Source organism: Schistocerca piceifrons, chromosome 1, assembly GCF_021461385.2.
Source record: "Schistocerca piceifrons isolate TAMUIC-IGC-003096 chromosome 1, iqSchPice1.1, whole genome shotgun sequence".
Taxonomy (NCBI): Eukaryota; Metazoa; Arthropoda; class Insecta; order Orthoptera; family Acrididae; genus Schistocerca; species Schistocerca piceifrons.
In genome coordinates, this window is record NC_060138.1 from 496,260,745 (window position 1) to 496,279,929 (window position 19,185).

General features: G+C 38.2%; 1 protein-coding gene across 3 annotated transcripts in view; it reads left to right on the plus strand.

The window, feature by feature from the left end:
- Positions 1-19,185, plus strand: part of LOC124795984 (neurofibromin) — a 489,110-nt gene that overhangs the window by 247,222 nt on the left and 222,703 nt on the right. For all 3 annotated transcript variants that reach the window (XM_047260068.1, XM_047260083.1, XM_047260076.1), the window contains one exon: positions 9,715-9,954. In XM_047260068.1, coding sequence (XP_047116024.1) covers positions 9,715-9,954 — 240 coding nt within the window. The remainder of the gene's footprint in view (positions 1-9,714; positions 9,955-19,185) is intronic.

Here is a 19,185-nt window from a genome sequence, read left to right on the forward strand (position 1 = left end):
GCTTCATATTCTATTAATTAATTAAACCAAACGAGCAATAAGACTCCTAATTCAGGCGATAGCAAGGAAAGGTGTTTGTTTCAATCTCACGAACTGCTTTTTCGCAATAAAGAACAGCGGTAATTGTTTCTTTCCTATTGTACTTCGACGAAGCGTGAGTAATTCATATTCATACCAACAGTGTTTATAAGTAGTTGCGTGAGATGTTAGAGTTCTTATGGAGTTACACTGTTCGATGAGCTGAGGTAGTGGAACGGTTAAGGTGTGGGGCTGCCAACTGAAAGGTTATGAGTTCAAACCTTGTGCGGTGCTTAATATTTTCTTTATTTAAAAACAATATTGGAGTGCCTTACTTCACGAATTTTATTCATTTGAATGAAATTTCTAGTGCTTTACCTCTTCATTAACTTTTTCGCTGCTGCAGACACGTGCTCGCCGCATTCCGCACTGTGCGCGATTTTGTCATCACTGCACTTCTCGCCTGTGCAGACACATGGTGTTCCCACTGCTTTGACACACTTATCATTCGATTTCACAAAAACTATTTGGCCAAAAAATTTGATTTTACACGTCTTCTTGCCTGATACCTTCCCCCCATAAATGACTTAATTTTGTTTTGATGTGCAGCATTAAATGTAGTAAACCATTGCACGAAATTTTGAAGAGTTTGCAGAGGTAAAAGTCCATAGCGTATACTTTCCGTATGGTCGATTTTAGTTGCCACAATGTTGAGAATGAAATGTGGACAAGATACCTAAATTTCATATAATATTTACTGTATAACAATATCTCATTTAATTTAAGTAACACATGGGTATCATATGTAATATTGAGAAATATTCCGTCTTTCGCGACTGTAATAAAAGTTTTATATACACACGGCGCTTTTGGCTTTATTTTAAAGCACTTCCATCAGTGAAAGGTATGGCACATACACAATGGTATTCATGTTCTATTTCTTGTTCTTGTTCCACAGTCGCAGTTTTACCAATGGTATTGAAATATATCCCTCTTCTGCAACTGTAGTAAGCGACTTATTTAGACCAGACGCGTTTCTCTCTTTTGAAGCATCATAAGAGGACTGTATTTTGTGTCCTCCATTGCCAAGTCACCTTTCGTAGTTTTGTGCTGCGGTAGCACAATATTCAACGTTTGTGTCGGCTCATCAGTGTTTTAGCAAATAAATGCTGTTTGTGTGTGCCACACACAAAATTATATTTGACATAGCTCTGAGCACTTCACTGACAGGCGGTATATTCAAGTCCTAATGTTTTTGTAAGTCCACAGTTTTGTTTAATGTATTTTGTCTACTTCCTTTTGATTGATTGAAGTGCTTTAAAATAAAGCCAAACGAGCCCAGTGTAAGTAAAACTTTTGTTACAGTCGCGAAAGGTGGAATATTTCTCAATATTAAATACGACACTTATGTGGTACTTAAATTAAATGAAATATATAGGTATCTTGTCCACATTTCATTCTCAACATTGTGGCAACTAAAATCGACCATACGGAAAGTATACTCTATGGACTTTTACCTGTGCAAACTCTTCAAAATTTCGTGCAAAGGTTTACTATATTTAATGCTGCATAATAACTGCGTTGAACATCGAAACAAAATTAAGTCATTTATGGGGGGAAGGTATCAGTCAAGAAGATAGGTAAAAATCGTAATTTTTGAGCCAAATAGTTTTTGTGGAATCGAATGATAAAGAGTGTCAAAGCAGTCGGAACACAATGTGTCTGCACAGGCGAGCAGTGCAGTGACAAAATCGCCCACAGCGCGGAATGCAGGGAGCACGTCTTTGTAGCAGCGAAAGGCTTAATGCGGCCGTGGTGGCTTTATTTCATGAACTGCGTGCTCCCCCCTACACGTAAGCTTGCGAACTATGCTATACTATGGCGCTGCTTCTATTGGCGCGTGTGTCGTGTGCAACTGGCAACGCAGCAATCTCCAGCGTCTGGGCGGGCATGCGCGAGCCGCCAAGATAAAAGAATTGAACTATAGTGGTGGTTGTAATCAGACATCCTGTGGAACATTACTGAATGCCTTCTCTGCAACCTACGTAGAACAGACTGTTAGGAACCCCACTCATGATGGAAACATATTGGATCTAATGGCAACAGATAGACCTGATCTGTTTGACGATGACGACTTCAAAACTGGTATCAGTGATCACGATGCAGTTGTGGCAACAATGATTACCAAAGTACAAAGGACAACTAAAACAAGCAGAAGGATAGATGTATTCAGTAGTTTCATATATCAGTGAGGAACTTGAAACTTTCAGCACAGAGCAGGAGCATGTAGAGGAATTATGGCTCAAGTTTAAAAGAATAACTGACCAACCACTGGATAGATATACACTCAGTAGAACAGTTCATAATGGGAGGGAACCTCCACTTGCGGCGGGGCAGGGTCAGTCGTCTGCGTTTTTGTTAACGCTATTGTTCAGTCCACCTACCTCGATAGGATTCTTGCTGATGTCCCTTCACTCTGTGGTAGCAGGTATGTGCTAGGCAGTGTAAAGTGGCGTTGATGAAACCACCACCTAATACCAACCACAAAGAGGCCGCGTAACTCTAGTTGAAAGTCAGTTCCTGAAAGTTCATGATTAAAAAATCGGGCGTTCAGGATCTTCAGTCTACTTGCAGAAGAGCGATTAAAATTAGATTAACTCCGCTTTTTATTCATATTGAAACACATTAAAAGGCTATCAAGTCCATATTTAATATGGTAAAACATTATCATTCAAAGTTCACTCTCTATAAAACAAATATTCGCTCGAAAAGCAGCCAGAATTTTATTAAGTCTGACTTGACTAATTTTCATGTTCTACCAGTCACAGACCCACAACTATTCGGGAGTTAAACATTCAGCTGTTTTAGTGGTCTTCTTCTTAAGAAGTCCACGCCAAAGTATTCCGCACAGAGCACAAAACATGCCACGCGGAGTTGTTACTACGACCAGAAAGTTCACATACTCATATCTCTCAAATTATTTAACTTAGAAACACCAAACTTTCATTAAAATGTTTGTAACTCCAGTCGCTTCAGTCACGATATGTTCGAACTGAAATTAGCTCACTAATTCCTCATCTTACAGAGTACTTTTAAGGAGTGATCTAACATCATGTTATCCATAGACTGGCTAGCAAGCGACTCTTCTTGAGGTACTCTCCTATATGCCCTCTCCTCTTTTCACGCGGGAACAGCTTTATTCTGATTGGCTGTTGATCTAAACGACCAATCAGAATGTTCCTTCCAGATCATTTGGTGGCAAATCTTGCCTTATCCAATCACTAATTTGATAGTAGTTATTGTCAGCAAAACTTCAAATTCTTGCATTTTGTTTAATCAAAATAAACGAAGTGTGAAATATTCTTCAAATTGATAAATAAACTTATTCTGCCTTTTATTTCAATACTGGCTGCTTTTATACAAAAGCAAGCACATAGCGACCCATACAGACATATGTCACCTGAATCGTGGTTGCAACATAACTTTCCCATGGTTTGCTTATACAGGGTTTTACGTAAAATGCAATATTAAATAATCAGATAATAATTTTGACCAATTTTTGTATTACATAATACACAGTGTCTTAAGTTTTAAAAAGAAAATTCTAATTAATTGATTTTTATGCACTGATAACTTTGGTATGGCTTCAAATGATAATGAAAGTCAATCTGATATTGTTACTGGCTTGGCTTTAAAAAGCAAGCATAGGTTTTAGGACTTTTAGGTAATTCTCTTTATCACCAGAACTATAATAAATAAAGATCCGAAATTTTGAAAGCGTCATTCCATTAATAACAAAAGGCTGTGTACCAAATCTGAACAAAATCGGATAATAACTAATATGGATTATGTAGATTCATAGAGGGTATGAATCTTCGTATCGTCTGAATGTTACGCTATGCAGTTCTCATGGCAGGCAGCGTCAGCTGTGTGTGTGTGTGTGTGTGGGGGGGGGGGGGGGGGAACACATAGCCATCCTGCAGCCACCGTACTAGACGGCTGCGTGCCTTACTGCAACGAATGTCATCTCATAATAACTTGCTACGTTACACATGGCATACAGTCACTGTAAAGAAGCTTCTAAAGAAATAGAGATTACCGCACAATAGGTAGAGAGATGCTGAGTAAAATGCATTTGGCTGTCAAGAGAACAATACGTGACACCTTCAATGACTACTGTAGCAGAATATTTTCAAATCATATTCCAAAAAATGCAAAGAAATTTTGGTCCTGTAAAAGGCTGTTAATGACACAAAAGTTAGTAACCAGTCCCTAGCAAATAAGACAGGAACTGAAATTGAGGGTAGCAAAGCAAAAACTGAAATGCTTAACTCTGTTTTCAAATGTTGCTTGCAAAGGAAGACCTAGGAGAACAGTCCCAATTTAATCCTCTTACCACTGAAAATATGAATGAAATAAGTATTAGTGGTATTGAGAAACAACTGAAATCGTTAAAACTGAACAAAACTTCAGGGTCTGATGGTATCCCAGTCAGATTCTATACTGAATTTCAGTGGCTATCCCCTTCTCTAACTATGATCTGTCGTAGATCCCTTAAGGAAAAAACCATGCCAAGTTCTTAGAAAAAAGCACAGGTCACACCCGTCTATAAGAAGGGTAGCAGAAGTGATCCACAAAGCTCCCATCTACTTGACATTACTTTGTTGTAGAACATATTTTGAGCTCAAACATAATGATGTATCTTGAACATAATGACCTCAGTCCCAACCAGCATGATTCCAAAAACTTTGATCATGTGCAACCCACCTCACACTTTTCTTGCTTGACATTCTGAAAGGTTTGGATCAAGGCAGTCAGGTAGATGCAGTATTTCTTGAGTTCTGAAAAGCATTTGATTCAGTACCATACCTACACTTATTGTCAAAAGTACAATCAGACAGTATATCAAGTGAAATTTGTGACTGGAATGAGGACTTTTTGGTAGAGAGGACGCAGAGTGTTATCTTTGATGGGGAGTCATTGTCAGATTTAGAAGTAACTTCATGTGTGCCCCAGGGAACTGACTTGTGACCGTTTCTGCTCATGTTGTATATTAATGACCCTGCAGACAATATTTATAGTAACCTCAGACTTCTTACAGATGATGCAGTTATCAGTAATGAAGTATTGCCTGAAAAATCTGCATAAGTATTCAGGTAGATCTTGATAAGATTTAGAAGTAGTGCAAAGATTGGCAACTTGCTTTAAATGTTCAGAAATGTAAAATTGTGCACTTCAGGGTGAAAAAAAAAGTTTCTTATGACAGTAATATCACTGAGTCACTGTTGGAATCAGCCAACTCATAAAAATACCTGGGTGTAACACTTTGTAGGGATGTGAAATGGAATGGTCACGTAGGTTCAGTTGTGGGTAAAGCAGGTGGTAGACTATGGTTTACTGGTAGAATATCGGGAAAGTGTAATCTGCTTAAAAAGGAGATTGCCTACAAACCACTCGTGTAGCTGGTTCTAGAATATTGCTCAAGTGTTTGGAATGCCTACAAATCACTTGTGCAACTGATTCTAGAATACTGCTCAAGTATTTGTAACCCATACCAAATAGGACTAACAGGGGAGATTGAACATATGCAGAGAAAGGTAGTACGAATGGTCACAGGTTTGTTTGATCCATGAGAGAGTGTTGCAGAGATACTGAAAAATCTGAACTGGAAGATTCTTGAAGATGGACATAAACTGTTCCGAGAAAGTCTATTAAGAAAGGTTGAGGAACTGACTTTAAAAGATTACTCTAGGAAGATACCACAACCTCTTACTTATCGCTCAAATAGGGATCATGAGGACCAAATAATAATATAATAATTACAATGTGCACAGAGGCATTCAGTCGTTCTTCCTGCTCTCCATATGTGAATGGAATGGGAAGAAACCATAACTGTTAGAGTGGGTCGTACCTTCTGCCAAGCACTTCTCAGTGGTTTGTAGAGTATTGTTGTAAATATAGTTGTAGAATATCAATATTTGTTTTAATACATTCAAGATGATGCCTAAGTCTCACTCACACTCTGGCATAGCCAGTGCCTGAGTGAGACTCAGGCACCACCTTGATATAGTTAAAAATAAAGGCAACACATGGAAATCATTCAAGTCTCTGCCCTAAACTGCTTATATTCTGTTAAGGTGGTGGAAGACCTCTACAAACAGTTACAGAAACTGATAAATGACAGCAAACCCTACTTCAACAGGATAATGGGAGAATACGTTGTGAATAAGGACAAAACATAATGAATGATTATTTAGTCAAAAGTTTCAGTATCACACCAGAAGTTACAGTGGTCATTTGTTAGTGGAATTCATGAAGAACAGCTTGCTCGCCCTTCATACATTCCTCCAACACAAAAGTAAAAGAAGATTGACTATATTGTATCAAACAAGAAAAAAATGGGCCAATGTAACAATGAAAACAATCAATTTCTGACAGAATAATTTAATTGCATAGCTAAAAAATCTGCTCACCAAGCGGTGGCAGAACACGCACATAAAAGGAGGTTGTAATTATGCAAGCTTTTGGAAAGGTTCATTCCTTCTCCTCCTGTGCGGTAGGTCTCCCATGACCTGTGGTTCTGGGTAATTTTCCTGAAATCTACCACTTTTTCTAGACCTTTCCAGTCCTTTTCGTTCGTCCATCTTCCCTTTCAACCCTTCTGCCTGAAGATGGAGCCACTGGCTCCAAAAGCTTGTGTAATTACAACCTCCTTTTATGTGCATGTTCTGCAGCTGCTTGGTGAGTAGATATTTTATCCATCCAATTGAATTTTTCCGCCAAGAAATAAAGTGTTCAGGATGTAGTGGTCCTAAGCCATAAATTCCATTGCAAGTGATTGTAGTCTAGTAAAGTGCAGAGTAAATATGTATAGAATTAGACAGCAAAATGTAGATTATTGGAATTAATATTTAAAAAATAGGATTTACGGGGTTGGATTAAGAAACAAGCTCAGCATCGTAATAATTGTGACATAGACATAGATGAAAGGTCGGTTTGGAGGTGGTCATTCTTTCTGCCGGACAAGAGGAACAAAGCTGACCATCACACTCAGCTGGCACAACATGCTGCTGAGCACAGCATACTCAAATTCAGTGGCTGCTTCACAACCCATGCCATCTGTCTCTCCCCTCCAATACCAACTTTCCCAAACTATGTACAAGGAAGCTATCCTTCCAACACATGTTTCGCTTCTGTAATCCTCCTGGCATCAACCTCCGCATACCCACTGTCCCCACATCCTCTACCCAACACTTTGTCCTCCCTCTGTTCTGTCACTTTCCCCCAATCCAAACTTCCATATCATTTTCATTGTGCAACACACCTCTCCCTCTCTGGTACGTATGTATCAAGTGCCTTCTTATGCACCTGCCATCCCTACTTCCCGCATACCTATATTACCCACCAGCTGCCTCCCTCTGAGTTGCTAGCCTAGCTACCCACCCCAATTTTTGCATTCTGCCTCCTTCTCCCTCTACCGACCCAATCCTACTTCCCGCATACCTATATCACCCACCAGCTGCCTCCCTCTGAGTTGCTAGCCTAGCTACCCACCCCAATTTTTGCATTCTGCCTCCTTCTCCCTTTACCCACCCAATCCGACACAGCCCCCACCCCAGTCCACCTGCCGAACTGCAACCCCAGCATTGTGTGTCCAGCCATTACAATATAGGTGCAGATGAGTGTGTGTGTGTGTGTGTGTGTGTGTGTGTGTGTGTGTGTGTGTGTGCACATGCATATATATGTGTGTTTTGTACTCAGCTCATCAAAAGGTTTCTTCCAAGAGCTAGCAAATTTTTCATTCTGTTTGTGCTTGCCTATTGATGACTCAATGCCTCTGCTTTTCAGTGGATGGTCTCCTTTACTCCTAAATATTTAAGAGTAATGAAGTGTTTGACAAAAAGTATCTCTGCTGATATTTGTTTATTAATGTGCCAGCATATGCTGAAGATATTTGAAAATACCTCAAAATGACCATGCAGTGACCAGTTACAAACAAGTCGTCTAATGTGTATAGTATGAGCCAACACTATTCGCTGCGTTATAGGTGGATGTTGGTTGACCATAATTGCAAGAGAGAAAGAAACAAAATCTCAGGTTACTTCTTGTCTTAATCGAAAGTTCTGCCAAGTCCATTTGTTGATAATATCAGTCTTTTGTCACAATGTGTCATGTTGATTACATGACGCTTATAATGGAAAAAAATTTTAGAATTGATTTTCATGTGTTAGTACATTGAGAAGAACATACACTGATTGGCCAGAACATTATGACCATCAATGTACTATCGATATAAACCCGTCCAGGCAATAACAACGTCACCTGGCGAGGAATGACAGCTAATCAGACTGATAGATGGTGCATGTAGTATCAGTGAGTGTGCTGTCCGTGTGTACAATGGGGAAGGCGTGTGGTCTATCTGAGTTTGACCGAGAGCAGATTGCGAGATTGCGATGGCTTGGAGGCTGGGATAAATCATTTCTGAAACTGCATGACTTGTTGGGTGTTTCGCGACTTTGAGAGGTGCTATGGTGAGTGTCTTCAACATGTGGCAAAATGAAGGTGAAGCCATGTCCAGATGTTGTGGCATTGGACAGCCACCCCTCACAACAGATGTTGCACATCCTAGGTTGGGCAAACTGGTAAAACAGGTCAGGTGGCGAACTGTGGCGGAACTGGCACCAGACTTTAATGCTGGGCAGATTACAAGTGTGTCTGGACACACAGTGCACTAAACACTCCTAACAATGGATCTCTGCAGCCAGTGACCCAGTGTGACTGCTACCTGACATCCAGTATCAGAAGAATGTATTGACTGATTCTTTGAAGTGCCACTAGATTGCGCCTTTGACTTCTTGCTTAAGTCTCATACATGGGTGCATGAATGCAAAAGCATCAATATATGCTCTTAGAAGCTCATCTTGTACTTTAAAGGCTCTTATCCTATCTCTAATAATAAATCTCTGATGTAATGTTTTTGACAGTGAAACAGCACACTTAAAAGATCAATTAGAGTCTGCTTAAAACAAAATGACATGCAACTAAAGTCAAGTGAAGTGTGTGATACAGATTGAGTAGATTGTAACCTTACATTCAGCCTTTGCACTGTACTACTTTTTCCTTACTTCTCCAGATTCTTTTTCTATCTTTCCCCATGTCTCCTTGCCTTCTCAAGCTTTCACTCTTCAGTGCCAATCACTCTGCGCACACCTGTACCCTAGCGTTATCTTTCCAAATCTCCTCCTCTGATATTCCTCCCTCTCTCCCTCCCTTGCATTTTCTATGTTTCCACCACACACTGCAGCTGAGATCCCCACTCACGCCAGTCGAGCTGCAGCATCAAGAGAGTGAGTTGCTATGTGTGTAAAAGCCATGTGTGTGTGTGTGTGTGTGTGTCCACACACATGTGTCCTTATGCCAGCCATTTTTGTTTGGTTAATGGTAATCTGTTGGTTACTTTGTGGGGGTTGAAGGGACCAGACTACAGAGGCCATTAGTTCCTTGGTAATCTGTCCTCATATAAATGTTTGTATTCCATCCTGGATTTGACACTGACGGAAGTTTATAATTCATATGGCATTGAAGTGTGTTTCGGGCATGACTGGAAGTGGAAGATGTTGATGATGGGAAATCCATTATGTTCAACTGCTCTGTGTCTGTTAGTAAAAATGTTATGAGACATTTTAAATGTTACAGGTTGGACCAACAGCTATACAGATTACGTCATCAGAAAAGTCAAAGGTCTTGGCACATTCAATATTACTAAATGATGTTTATTATGCATCAGAAATTGAAGAAGTTTGTCTAGTTGATGACAATCAGTTTACTCTCACAATTGCCAATGAATCTGGTCCTTTGTCATTTATACACAATGACTGTGATAGTATAGTGCAAGCAGTCATCCATATTCGTAATCGCTGGGAGTTGTCACAACCAGTAAGTGTTTAAAGTGTTTATTCATTTAATTTGTATAAATTATAAAACAATAAACTTGTAATTTGCTTTCTATCACCTGTAGGTGTTATTGCATTGAAAAAAAAATATTGTTGGTGACTTCTGTTAAAACATATTGTAGAGTATTGCTTTCTTATTATGATTCCAAATAAGAGGGAAGAAATATTCAAAATTATAAAAATGTAAAAGATGGGAGATAAGCCATACAAATACCATGAAAGCTGTATACTGATAATATGAGTGACCATTTTCTCATATCAGGAAAATAGTGACATTTTTGTACATTACACATTGATTTCCTTAAGTATCGGTAACTTATTTGTGAAGATGGGAAGGAAACTTCTGAATATATTGATAGAAAAAGGGTGTTTTCTCCAAGATGACTGAAAGTAATAATTTGTTTTATAAAGGTGGTGATGTATATGTTTCTTAGAATTTCTGATAAATTAATTGTGTTACTTTGCAGCTTATGTGACATGAGAAATTCACAGACTGTTAATTATATCATCCTTAATCCTAAGGCTGTGATTCATATCAGTTTAAACATTTTTTTATCTAAACATTTATGAAAGTCCATTATAGGGTTTATGAAACCAGTGGAAGGATTTTGAATTGCTGTTGGCATTCCTTGACACCAAGTGCAAAGTATGCAGTGAGACGTTGCCATATGTTGACATTTATATATGATTCTAGGTTTCTTATTGTTGAGTATGACATTATTCTCTATTTCCATCTCATACAGTTTATATTTTGGATGAAATTAATGTAGAATGACTTCCCACATAGTAAACAAGTATCACTTTTTGCTGTGTTTAATAGCAGTAGTTAAGTGTCTGTGTTGGTTCTTATGTCTAGCCCCTCTGTACTTCATTAGTACAGAAAATTCTGAGCTCCAATTTTTTAGTCATAAAGTGAAGTGATTTAGTAACAAGGTTTATGGGGATGAGGATGACTAGAACAACAGATAGATAGAAATGATGACTGGAGATATAATTACAAGAAACAGTATCCAACCAATGAAAATATATTACTTTTTAATTTTATCCATATTTTGCAGCAGAAATTCGTAACCTAACATTAAACCTTTTCGTGACAGGAATATGCATTTCACCTCATTCAGGAGAAGAAATAAAACATGTATTGAAACAGAAGTACACCTGACGATGGACCCACAGGGTCCAAAATGCATCATGTAGTTAATAAAACATGAAAAAGTTGTGACTGAAGGCATTTTTTAAGTCGTACCTCCAAAATATATTACTTTAATTAAGATAGCAGGTTAGTGTAAGAAGGAGAAATGATGAAGTAGATTTTTCACACCAAGAGGCAGAATGTACAGAACAAAACACTGTCAGCCACAGTAAGATAACCTGAAATCTGTTAGGTAATAAAAATATGAAGCAGAGATTTCAAGAAGACACTTCTTTTGTAAATAAAACCCCCTTTTCTTGCTGCAACTTAATTTATTTTTCCCAGACTCATTTCACCATTTTCTTACTCTATGGCCTCTTCAGTGGGATCTAGAACGATACAATTTTGTTATTTTTAGATTATCAAACAGTCTATGTCACATTTTTTACGTAAATAAATAATTACTTACGATTTGTTGGCATTTGTGTTTCCTCTCATCTGGTCTGGAGGTTGCACTACTACTTCATTTCCAAAACATAAGCACAATTTTGTATTGTGAACTTTTTCTTTTACACTGTTCATCATGTTTCTCCTTCTTTTTTGTGGTACAATTCAGGAACAATTAACAATGGAAGCAAACGTCTAGGATCAAAGTATCTTGTACTAGGAGGAGGGAGAGCTTAACCTTACACAGAGGATTAGTTCTAATCAAGACTTAAAATGCCCTGCAAGCAGTATTGAGAAATTCTTCAGCATGTCATCAAATGTCAAAAAACAAATACTGTGCTAAAAAATTCAAAATTCCGAGAACAAGGCAAGGGCAATATGGAGCATTATCATACATGAAATGAGTAAATTTGGTTTTAACCTCCCAGATGACAGTGGCAGTGAGACAGATGATATGAAAATAAAATCATTGGGTTGTGAATTCTATGAATTACTGATAATATTATCTGAAAACTTGGGGATAAAAAATGGTCCGTCAAATGCATATCTATTAGGATTACGTGGTCAAGCATTATGTACTCCGCTATCAGACATCAGTTTTGACAAATCATCTGATAGATCACAAAAATCATCAGATCACTAAAAAAAAAACAATAATTCTTGCCACTGGAGTGCTGACTTAGTAATGCCATCCTTGAGTTACTTTTGGAATCAGTTGCAAAGTCAAGTTGTATTTCCTGAAAGACTGAAATATACAATAGTGAAACACATTTGGGTTGGCTTCAGTAAAGGCATCTTTACTGAGAAAGTAATAAATGGTCTCACAAATTATTTCTAGTAGAAGTAAACAAGAAAAACCTACCAGTTGGCATTTTTGTGATCTTGCCAAGGCCTTTCTTCTATGTCTATATCTAGATCGATATTCCACAATCCACTGCATGTCACATGGCAGAGGGTTCCCTGTACCACTACTAGTCATTTCCTTTCTTGTTCCACACTCAAATAGAACAAGGGAAAAATGATAGTCTGTATGTTTCTTTTATCTTATATTCGTGGTCCTTACACGCAATGTACGTGGCAGGCAGAAGAATCCTTCTGCAGTCAGCTCTAAAAGCCGGTTTTCTAAGTTTCCTCAATATTGTTCCCCAAAAAGAACGTCGGCATCCTTCTGGGGATTCCCACTTGAGTTCTCGAAGCATCTCCACAACACTTTCATGTTGTTCGAAACTACCAATAATAAATCTAGCAACCTGTATCTGAATCACTTGGATGTCTTCCTTTAATCCAACTTGATATGGATCCCAAACACTCAAGCAGTACTCGAGAATACGTTGCACTAGCATCCTATATGTGGCCTCCATTACAGATGAACTACATTTTCTTAGAATTCTCCCAATAAACCGAAGTCAGCCATTCAATTTTCCTACCACAATCCTCATATGCTCATTCCATTTCATATAGATTTGCAACATTATGCCCAGGTATTTAAACAACATGACTGTGTCAAACAGGATACTATTAATAATGTAGCCAAATACTGCAGGTATGTTCTTCCTTTAACTTAACATTTTTCTACATTTAGAGCTAGCTGCCATTCACCACACCAACTAGAAATTTTGTCTAAGTCCTCCTGTAACCTCCTAAAGTCACTCAACTTCAACATGTTACCATACACCACAGCATCATCAACAAACAACGACAGATTGCTAGAGAGAGAGAGAGAGAGAGAGAGAGAGAGAGAGAGAGAGAGAGAATAATAGTGGTCCTATCACACTCCCTGGGGCATTGTGTCTGATGAACACTCGCTGTCAAGGGTAACACACTGGATTCTCTAACTTAAGAAGTCTTTGAACCTATTACACTTGCTTGTACATTCTTTAACAGCCTGCAATGGGGGACCTTGTGCAATACTTTTTAAGACCATGCTGATTCGTGAACATAAGCTTCTTCGTCTCAAAAAAATTTTATTATATTCTGACTGAGAATATGTTCAAGGATTCTACAGCAAACTGATGTTGGGGAAATTGGTCTGTAATTTTGTGCATCCATTATTTTGCCCTTCTTATATGCAGGAGTCAGCTGTGCTTTTTCCATTCACTTGGAACTTTTTGCTGGGTGAGAGATTGGCAATGAATGCAAAATAGGCGAGGAGCCAGTGCTGCAGAATACTCTTCAAAAAACCAAATTAGGATTCCATCTAGACTTTGTGACATTTGTTTTCAACTCCTTCCATTGTTTTTCTTTGTCAGGGATGCTTATTACTGTGTCATCCATATGGGAGTCTGTTTGATGATCAGTTGACAGTATGTTTGTACAATTCTCCTGTGTGAACAATTTCTTGAATGTGAAATTTTAAACATCGGCTTTCATTTTTCTATCTTCAGCTACCACACCAGACTGGTCAATAAGTGAGAGGATGGAAGCCGTAGACCCACACAGCAATTTTACATAGGATTGGAATTCTGTCAGGTTCTTTGCCAGATCTCTTGTTAAGGTGTAATGGTGGTAGCAGTTGTATGCTTTGCAGGTGCATCTTTTCACAGATGTATGAATCTCTACTAACCTTTGTTTGCTGTCAATTTGCACTCTCTTTTGAAGCGAGAGTGCAATAGCCTCTGTTTCTCAACATGTTCTGAATCTCATTATTAAACAATGGTGGGTCTTTTCCGTTCTTAATCCACTTTGTAGGCACATAATTCTCCAGAGCACGATTTACAGTCCCTTAAACTTTGCCCATAATTCCTGTCCATCTTACTGGTACTAAATGATGTCAGTTCACTGTTTGAGTGAGATGCTAACAACTGCTTATCTGCTCTTCTAGCACAAACTCTCTCCTAGCCTTCTTAACTGATTTATTGATTTTCATAACTACAGTTGCTATAATGTCATCATTACTTCTAATCCCCATTTCTATACTGACGTTGCCTATAAGGTCTGGCCTGTTTGTAGCTTTTCACAGATGTATGAATCTCTACTAACCTTTGTTTGCTGTCATTTTGCACTCTCTTTTGAAGCGAGAGTGCAATAGCCTCTGTTTCTCAACATGTTCTGAATCTCATTATTAAACAATGGTGGGTCTTTTCCGTTCTTAATCCACTTTGTAGGCACATAATTCTCCAGAGCACGATTTACAGTCCCTTAAACTTTGCCCATAATTCCTGTCCATCTTACTGGTACTAAATGATGTCAGTTCACTGTTTGAGTGAGATGCTAACAACTGCTTATCTGCTCTTCTAGCACAAACTCTCTCCTAGCCTTCTTAACTGATTTATTGATTTTCATAACTACAGTTGCTATAATGTCATCATTACTTCTAATCCCCATTTCTATACTGACGTTGCCTATAAGGTCTGGCCTGTTTGTAGCTTTTCACAGATGTATGAATCTCTACTAACCTTTGTTTGCTGTCATTTTGCACTCTCTTTTGAAGCGAGAGTGCAATAGCCTCTGTTTCTCAACATGTTCTGAATCTCATTATTAAACAATGGTGGGTCTTTTCCGTTCTTAATCCACTTTGTAGGCACATAATTCTCCAGAGCACGATTTACAGTCCCTTAAACTTTGCCCATAATTCCTGTCCATCTTACTGGTACTAAATGATGTCAGTTCACTGTTTGAGTGAGATGCTAACAACTGCTTATCTGCTCTTCTAGCACAAACTCTCTCCTAGCCTTCTTAACTGATTTATTGATTTTCATAACTACAGTTGCTATAATGTCATCATTACTTCTAATCCCCATTTCTATACTGACGTTGCCTATAAGGTCTGGCCTGTTTGTAGCTTTTCACAGATGTATGAATCTCTACTAACCTTTGTTTGCTGTCATTTTGCACTCTCTTTTGAAGCGAGAGTGCAATAGCCTCTGTTTCTCAACATGTTCTGAATCTCATTATTAAACAATGGTGGGTCTTTTCCGTTCTTAATCCACTTTGTAGGCACATAATTCTCCAGAGCACGATTTACAGTCCCTTAAACTTTGCCCATAATTCCTGTCCATCTTACTGGTACTAAATGATGTCAGTTCACTGTTTGAGTGAGATGCTAACAACTGCTTATCTGCTCTTCTAGCACAAACACTCTCCTAGCCTTCTTAATTGATTTATTGATTTTCATAACTACAGTTGCTATAATGTCATCATTACTGCTAATCCCCATTTCTATACTGACGTTGCCTATAAGGTCTGGCCTGTTTGTAGCTTTTCACAGATGTATGAATCTCTACTAACCTTTGTTTGCTGTCATTTTGCACTCTCTTTTGAAGCGAGAGTGCAATAGCCTCTGTTTCTCAACATGTTCTGAATCTCATTATTAAACAGTGGTGGGTCTTTTCCGTTCTTAATCCACTTTGTAGGCACATAATTCTCCAGAGCACGATTTACAGTCCCTTAAACTTTGCCCATAATTCCTGTCCATCTTACTGGTACTAAATGATGTCAGTTCACTGTCTGAGTGAGATGCTAACAACTGCTTATCTGCTCTTCTAGCACAAACTCTCTCCTAGCCTTCTTAACTGATTTATTGATTTTCATAACTACAGTTGCTATAATGTCATCATTACTGCTAATCCCCATTTCTATACTGACGTTGCCTATAAGGTCTGGCCTGTTTGTAGATATTTCTGTTGCACATGGGCTGCCAAATTACCTCCTCAAGACTGTTTTCAGAAAAGTACTTTGTATAACTACCTGTCTGTACACTCTGTAATGAATCCACAGACATTCCACTCTACACTCAGAAGGTTAAAGTTGATTACTCAGAAGGTTAAAGTTGTCTCCAGCTAATAATGCATCTTTGGGTGTTTATGCACTACTGACAATAGACATTCTTTGAATGACTAGAATTGTGACAGCAGGATCACATGGCTGGTAAAAACATCCATCAGTTAACTTGATTTCACCTAGATCTGTTTCACTCAACCAGATAACTTCACTGTCACACTTAACTTTGACCTCAATAGAGACATTATTCTTGTCAACTGCAATGAACACTCTCCCTCCTATGATCTCTAATCTGTCTTTCCAAAATACGTTTCCTGACTATCTTAGAGCTTTCCACTTCGGGCTTCAGACAACTCTCGGGCCCGAGAATTATTTTAGCGTGAGAACTTTCATGGCTGGCAGTAAATTCGGGAACTTTTTACAAATACTGCAACAGTTTACTGATAAAATTTTGACAGTCAATGTGTGAACATGGTCTGACTGTCCTTTGTGCATATTGGTTGGTGATGTGCACTCCACAAGTACTCTGCTACCCAATTAGCTGCTTCAAACCTGAGTAGCTGCCTCCATTTGATTGTAAAGGTCATAAAATTCTGTTAGGGAATTAAAATATACTGCATTGAAGGCCTTCCCCTTGTATTAGTGGAATCTTATCTGACAATAGATAACAGAGAATCATATTAGCAAAAGATGCGACAGGAATGAAATTAAGTTCACAGGGGAGCAACTTTTAAGATGTGTACCTAAAGACTGGTAAGTTGCACAGGACACACCAATACACTAGCAAGGAAATAGAAGCAATCTGCTGAATTATAATTATAGGTCCAGTCATTGACAATGATTTGTAGCAGGATTTTGCAACATATGTTGTGTTCCAGCATTATGAAATACCTTGAAAGAATCAATCTGCTGACACATACTCTGCATAGATTCAGAAAATATCACTCTTGTGAAACACAACTGGCTCTTTATTCACACAGAGTTATGAGTGCTATTGACATAGGCTCTCAGGGTGTTTCCATATTTTCAGACTTTCGGAAGACTTTTGATGCCATTGCCCACAAGCAGCTTCTAATCAAATTGCACGCCTATGGAAGATTGTTTCAATTATGTGACTGGATTCATAATTTGCTATCAGAAAGGTAACAGTTTGTAGCAATTGATGAGAAGTCATCTAGTGAAATCAATACTGATATTGGGGGTTCCCAGGGAAGTGTTTTAGGCAATGTACTTTTCTTAATGTCTATAAACGATTTAAAAGACAATTTGCACAGCCCCCTTAGATTGTTTGCAGATGTTACTGTTATTACTGTCTAATAAAGTCATCATAAGACATAAATACAAAATGATTTAGACAAGCTGTCTGTGTGGTGCAAAAAGTGGCAGTTGACCTTCAGTAGTACACTGTGTGGCATCCTTCACATGAATACTAAAAAAAAGTCCATTAAATTTTGGTTACATGATAAATAACACTAATTTTAAGGTTGTAGGTTCATATAAATACCTAGGCATTACAATAAAAAATAACTTAAAATGAAACCACCACGGGGACTGATGACCATAGCTGTTAAGTCCCATAGTGCTCAGAGCCATTTGAACCATTTTTGAAACCACCACGTAGAAAAAGTTGTGGGGAAGGTGAACTGAATACTGTGTTTTATTGGCAGAACCTTTACAAGATGCAAAAACTGTACCAAAGAAACTGCCTATGTTACATGTTTTCATCCTCTTCTAGAGTATTTCTGTGCAGTATCGGATCTTTACCAATGAGATTGACAGAGGACATCAAAAAGTTTGATAGTAGGACAGTTCATTTTGTATTAATGCAAAATACAGGAGAGTGTGTCACAGATATCATAAGTGATTTTGAGTGATGATCATTAAAACAACAGTGTTTTTCCTTGAGGCGAGAGCTTTTCAACAATTTTCAATCACCAACTTTCTCCTCTGAATGCCAAAATATTTTGTGGAGTTCCACTTTTATAGGAATAAATGACCATCGTAATAAGAGAACTCAGAGCTGGCATGGAAAGATTTAAGTACTCATTTTTCCCACATGCAATTTCTGAGTGGAACAATTGAGAATTAGTTTGAAAGTGGTTAGAACTTAAGAGTCAGTTGCAGAGTAATCATGTAGATTCAGAACGGTCACAAGGTTTAGTGCCTGGCCTACCTGAATGATTTACCTGAGACATTGAAAGAATCACCATAAACTGTAATGTTTATTGATGAAACTTTCCAAAAACTAATATTATGCTTTTCCAAACAAATCAAAATAACTGACAGGTACCAGAAGTAGAGGTCAATGGGTATACACTGGATGGGGTTCTGTGTATGAAGTACCCAGGCATCCAGATGGTTAATAATCTGTGGTGGCATCAACAAGCAAGTAAGTTGAACTCAAAAGCTCAGTTTTGCCTGCTTTGCACTTAGGAACCTCTCTCATTGTGCTGATCTACAGACAGGACTGCTCCCATACTACCCTACCTTCACTCAATTCTGTTCTATGGCATAATATTCTGGACGATGCATCTAAGCTGAAAAAACCATTTTCCACAGAAGTACGCAATAAGAATATTGTAAAACGATGATGACCAAACATCTTGCAGAAGCCTCTTCAGGGACTCAGACATCAAGAAAAGTATGAAAGATTAGGGTTCAACATTCCATTGACATCAAGGTCATTTGAGATGGAAGTCCTTGATAGTATACATGATTAATAACAATAGTGAATTTAGGATCAATTCTTGCTTATTTTTCTTTTTCTTCTTCTCCTTTCTTCAAGTATTAGACAATTGCCTGTTACATCCTGTTATTCAGTGCCTTTTTTGTTTGAGGCTAGTTTCTATTTTATCTCTCCTCCTTGTTTTTGATTTGCTTGTTGATATTTCCCCTATTGATCAATAATTTGTTGTT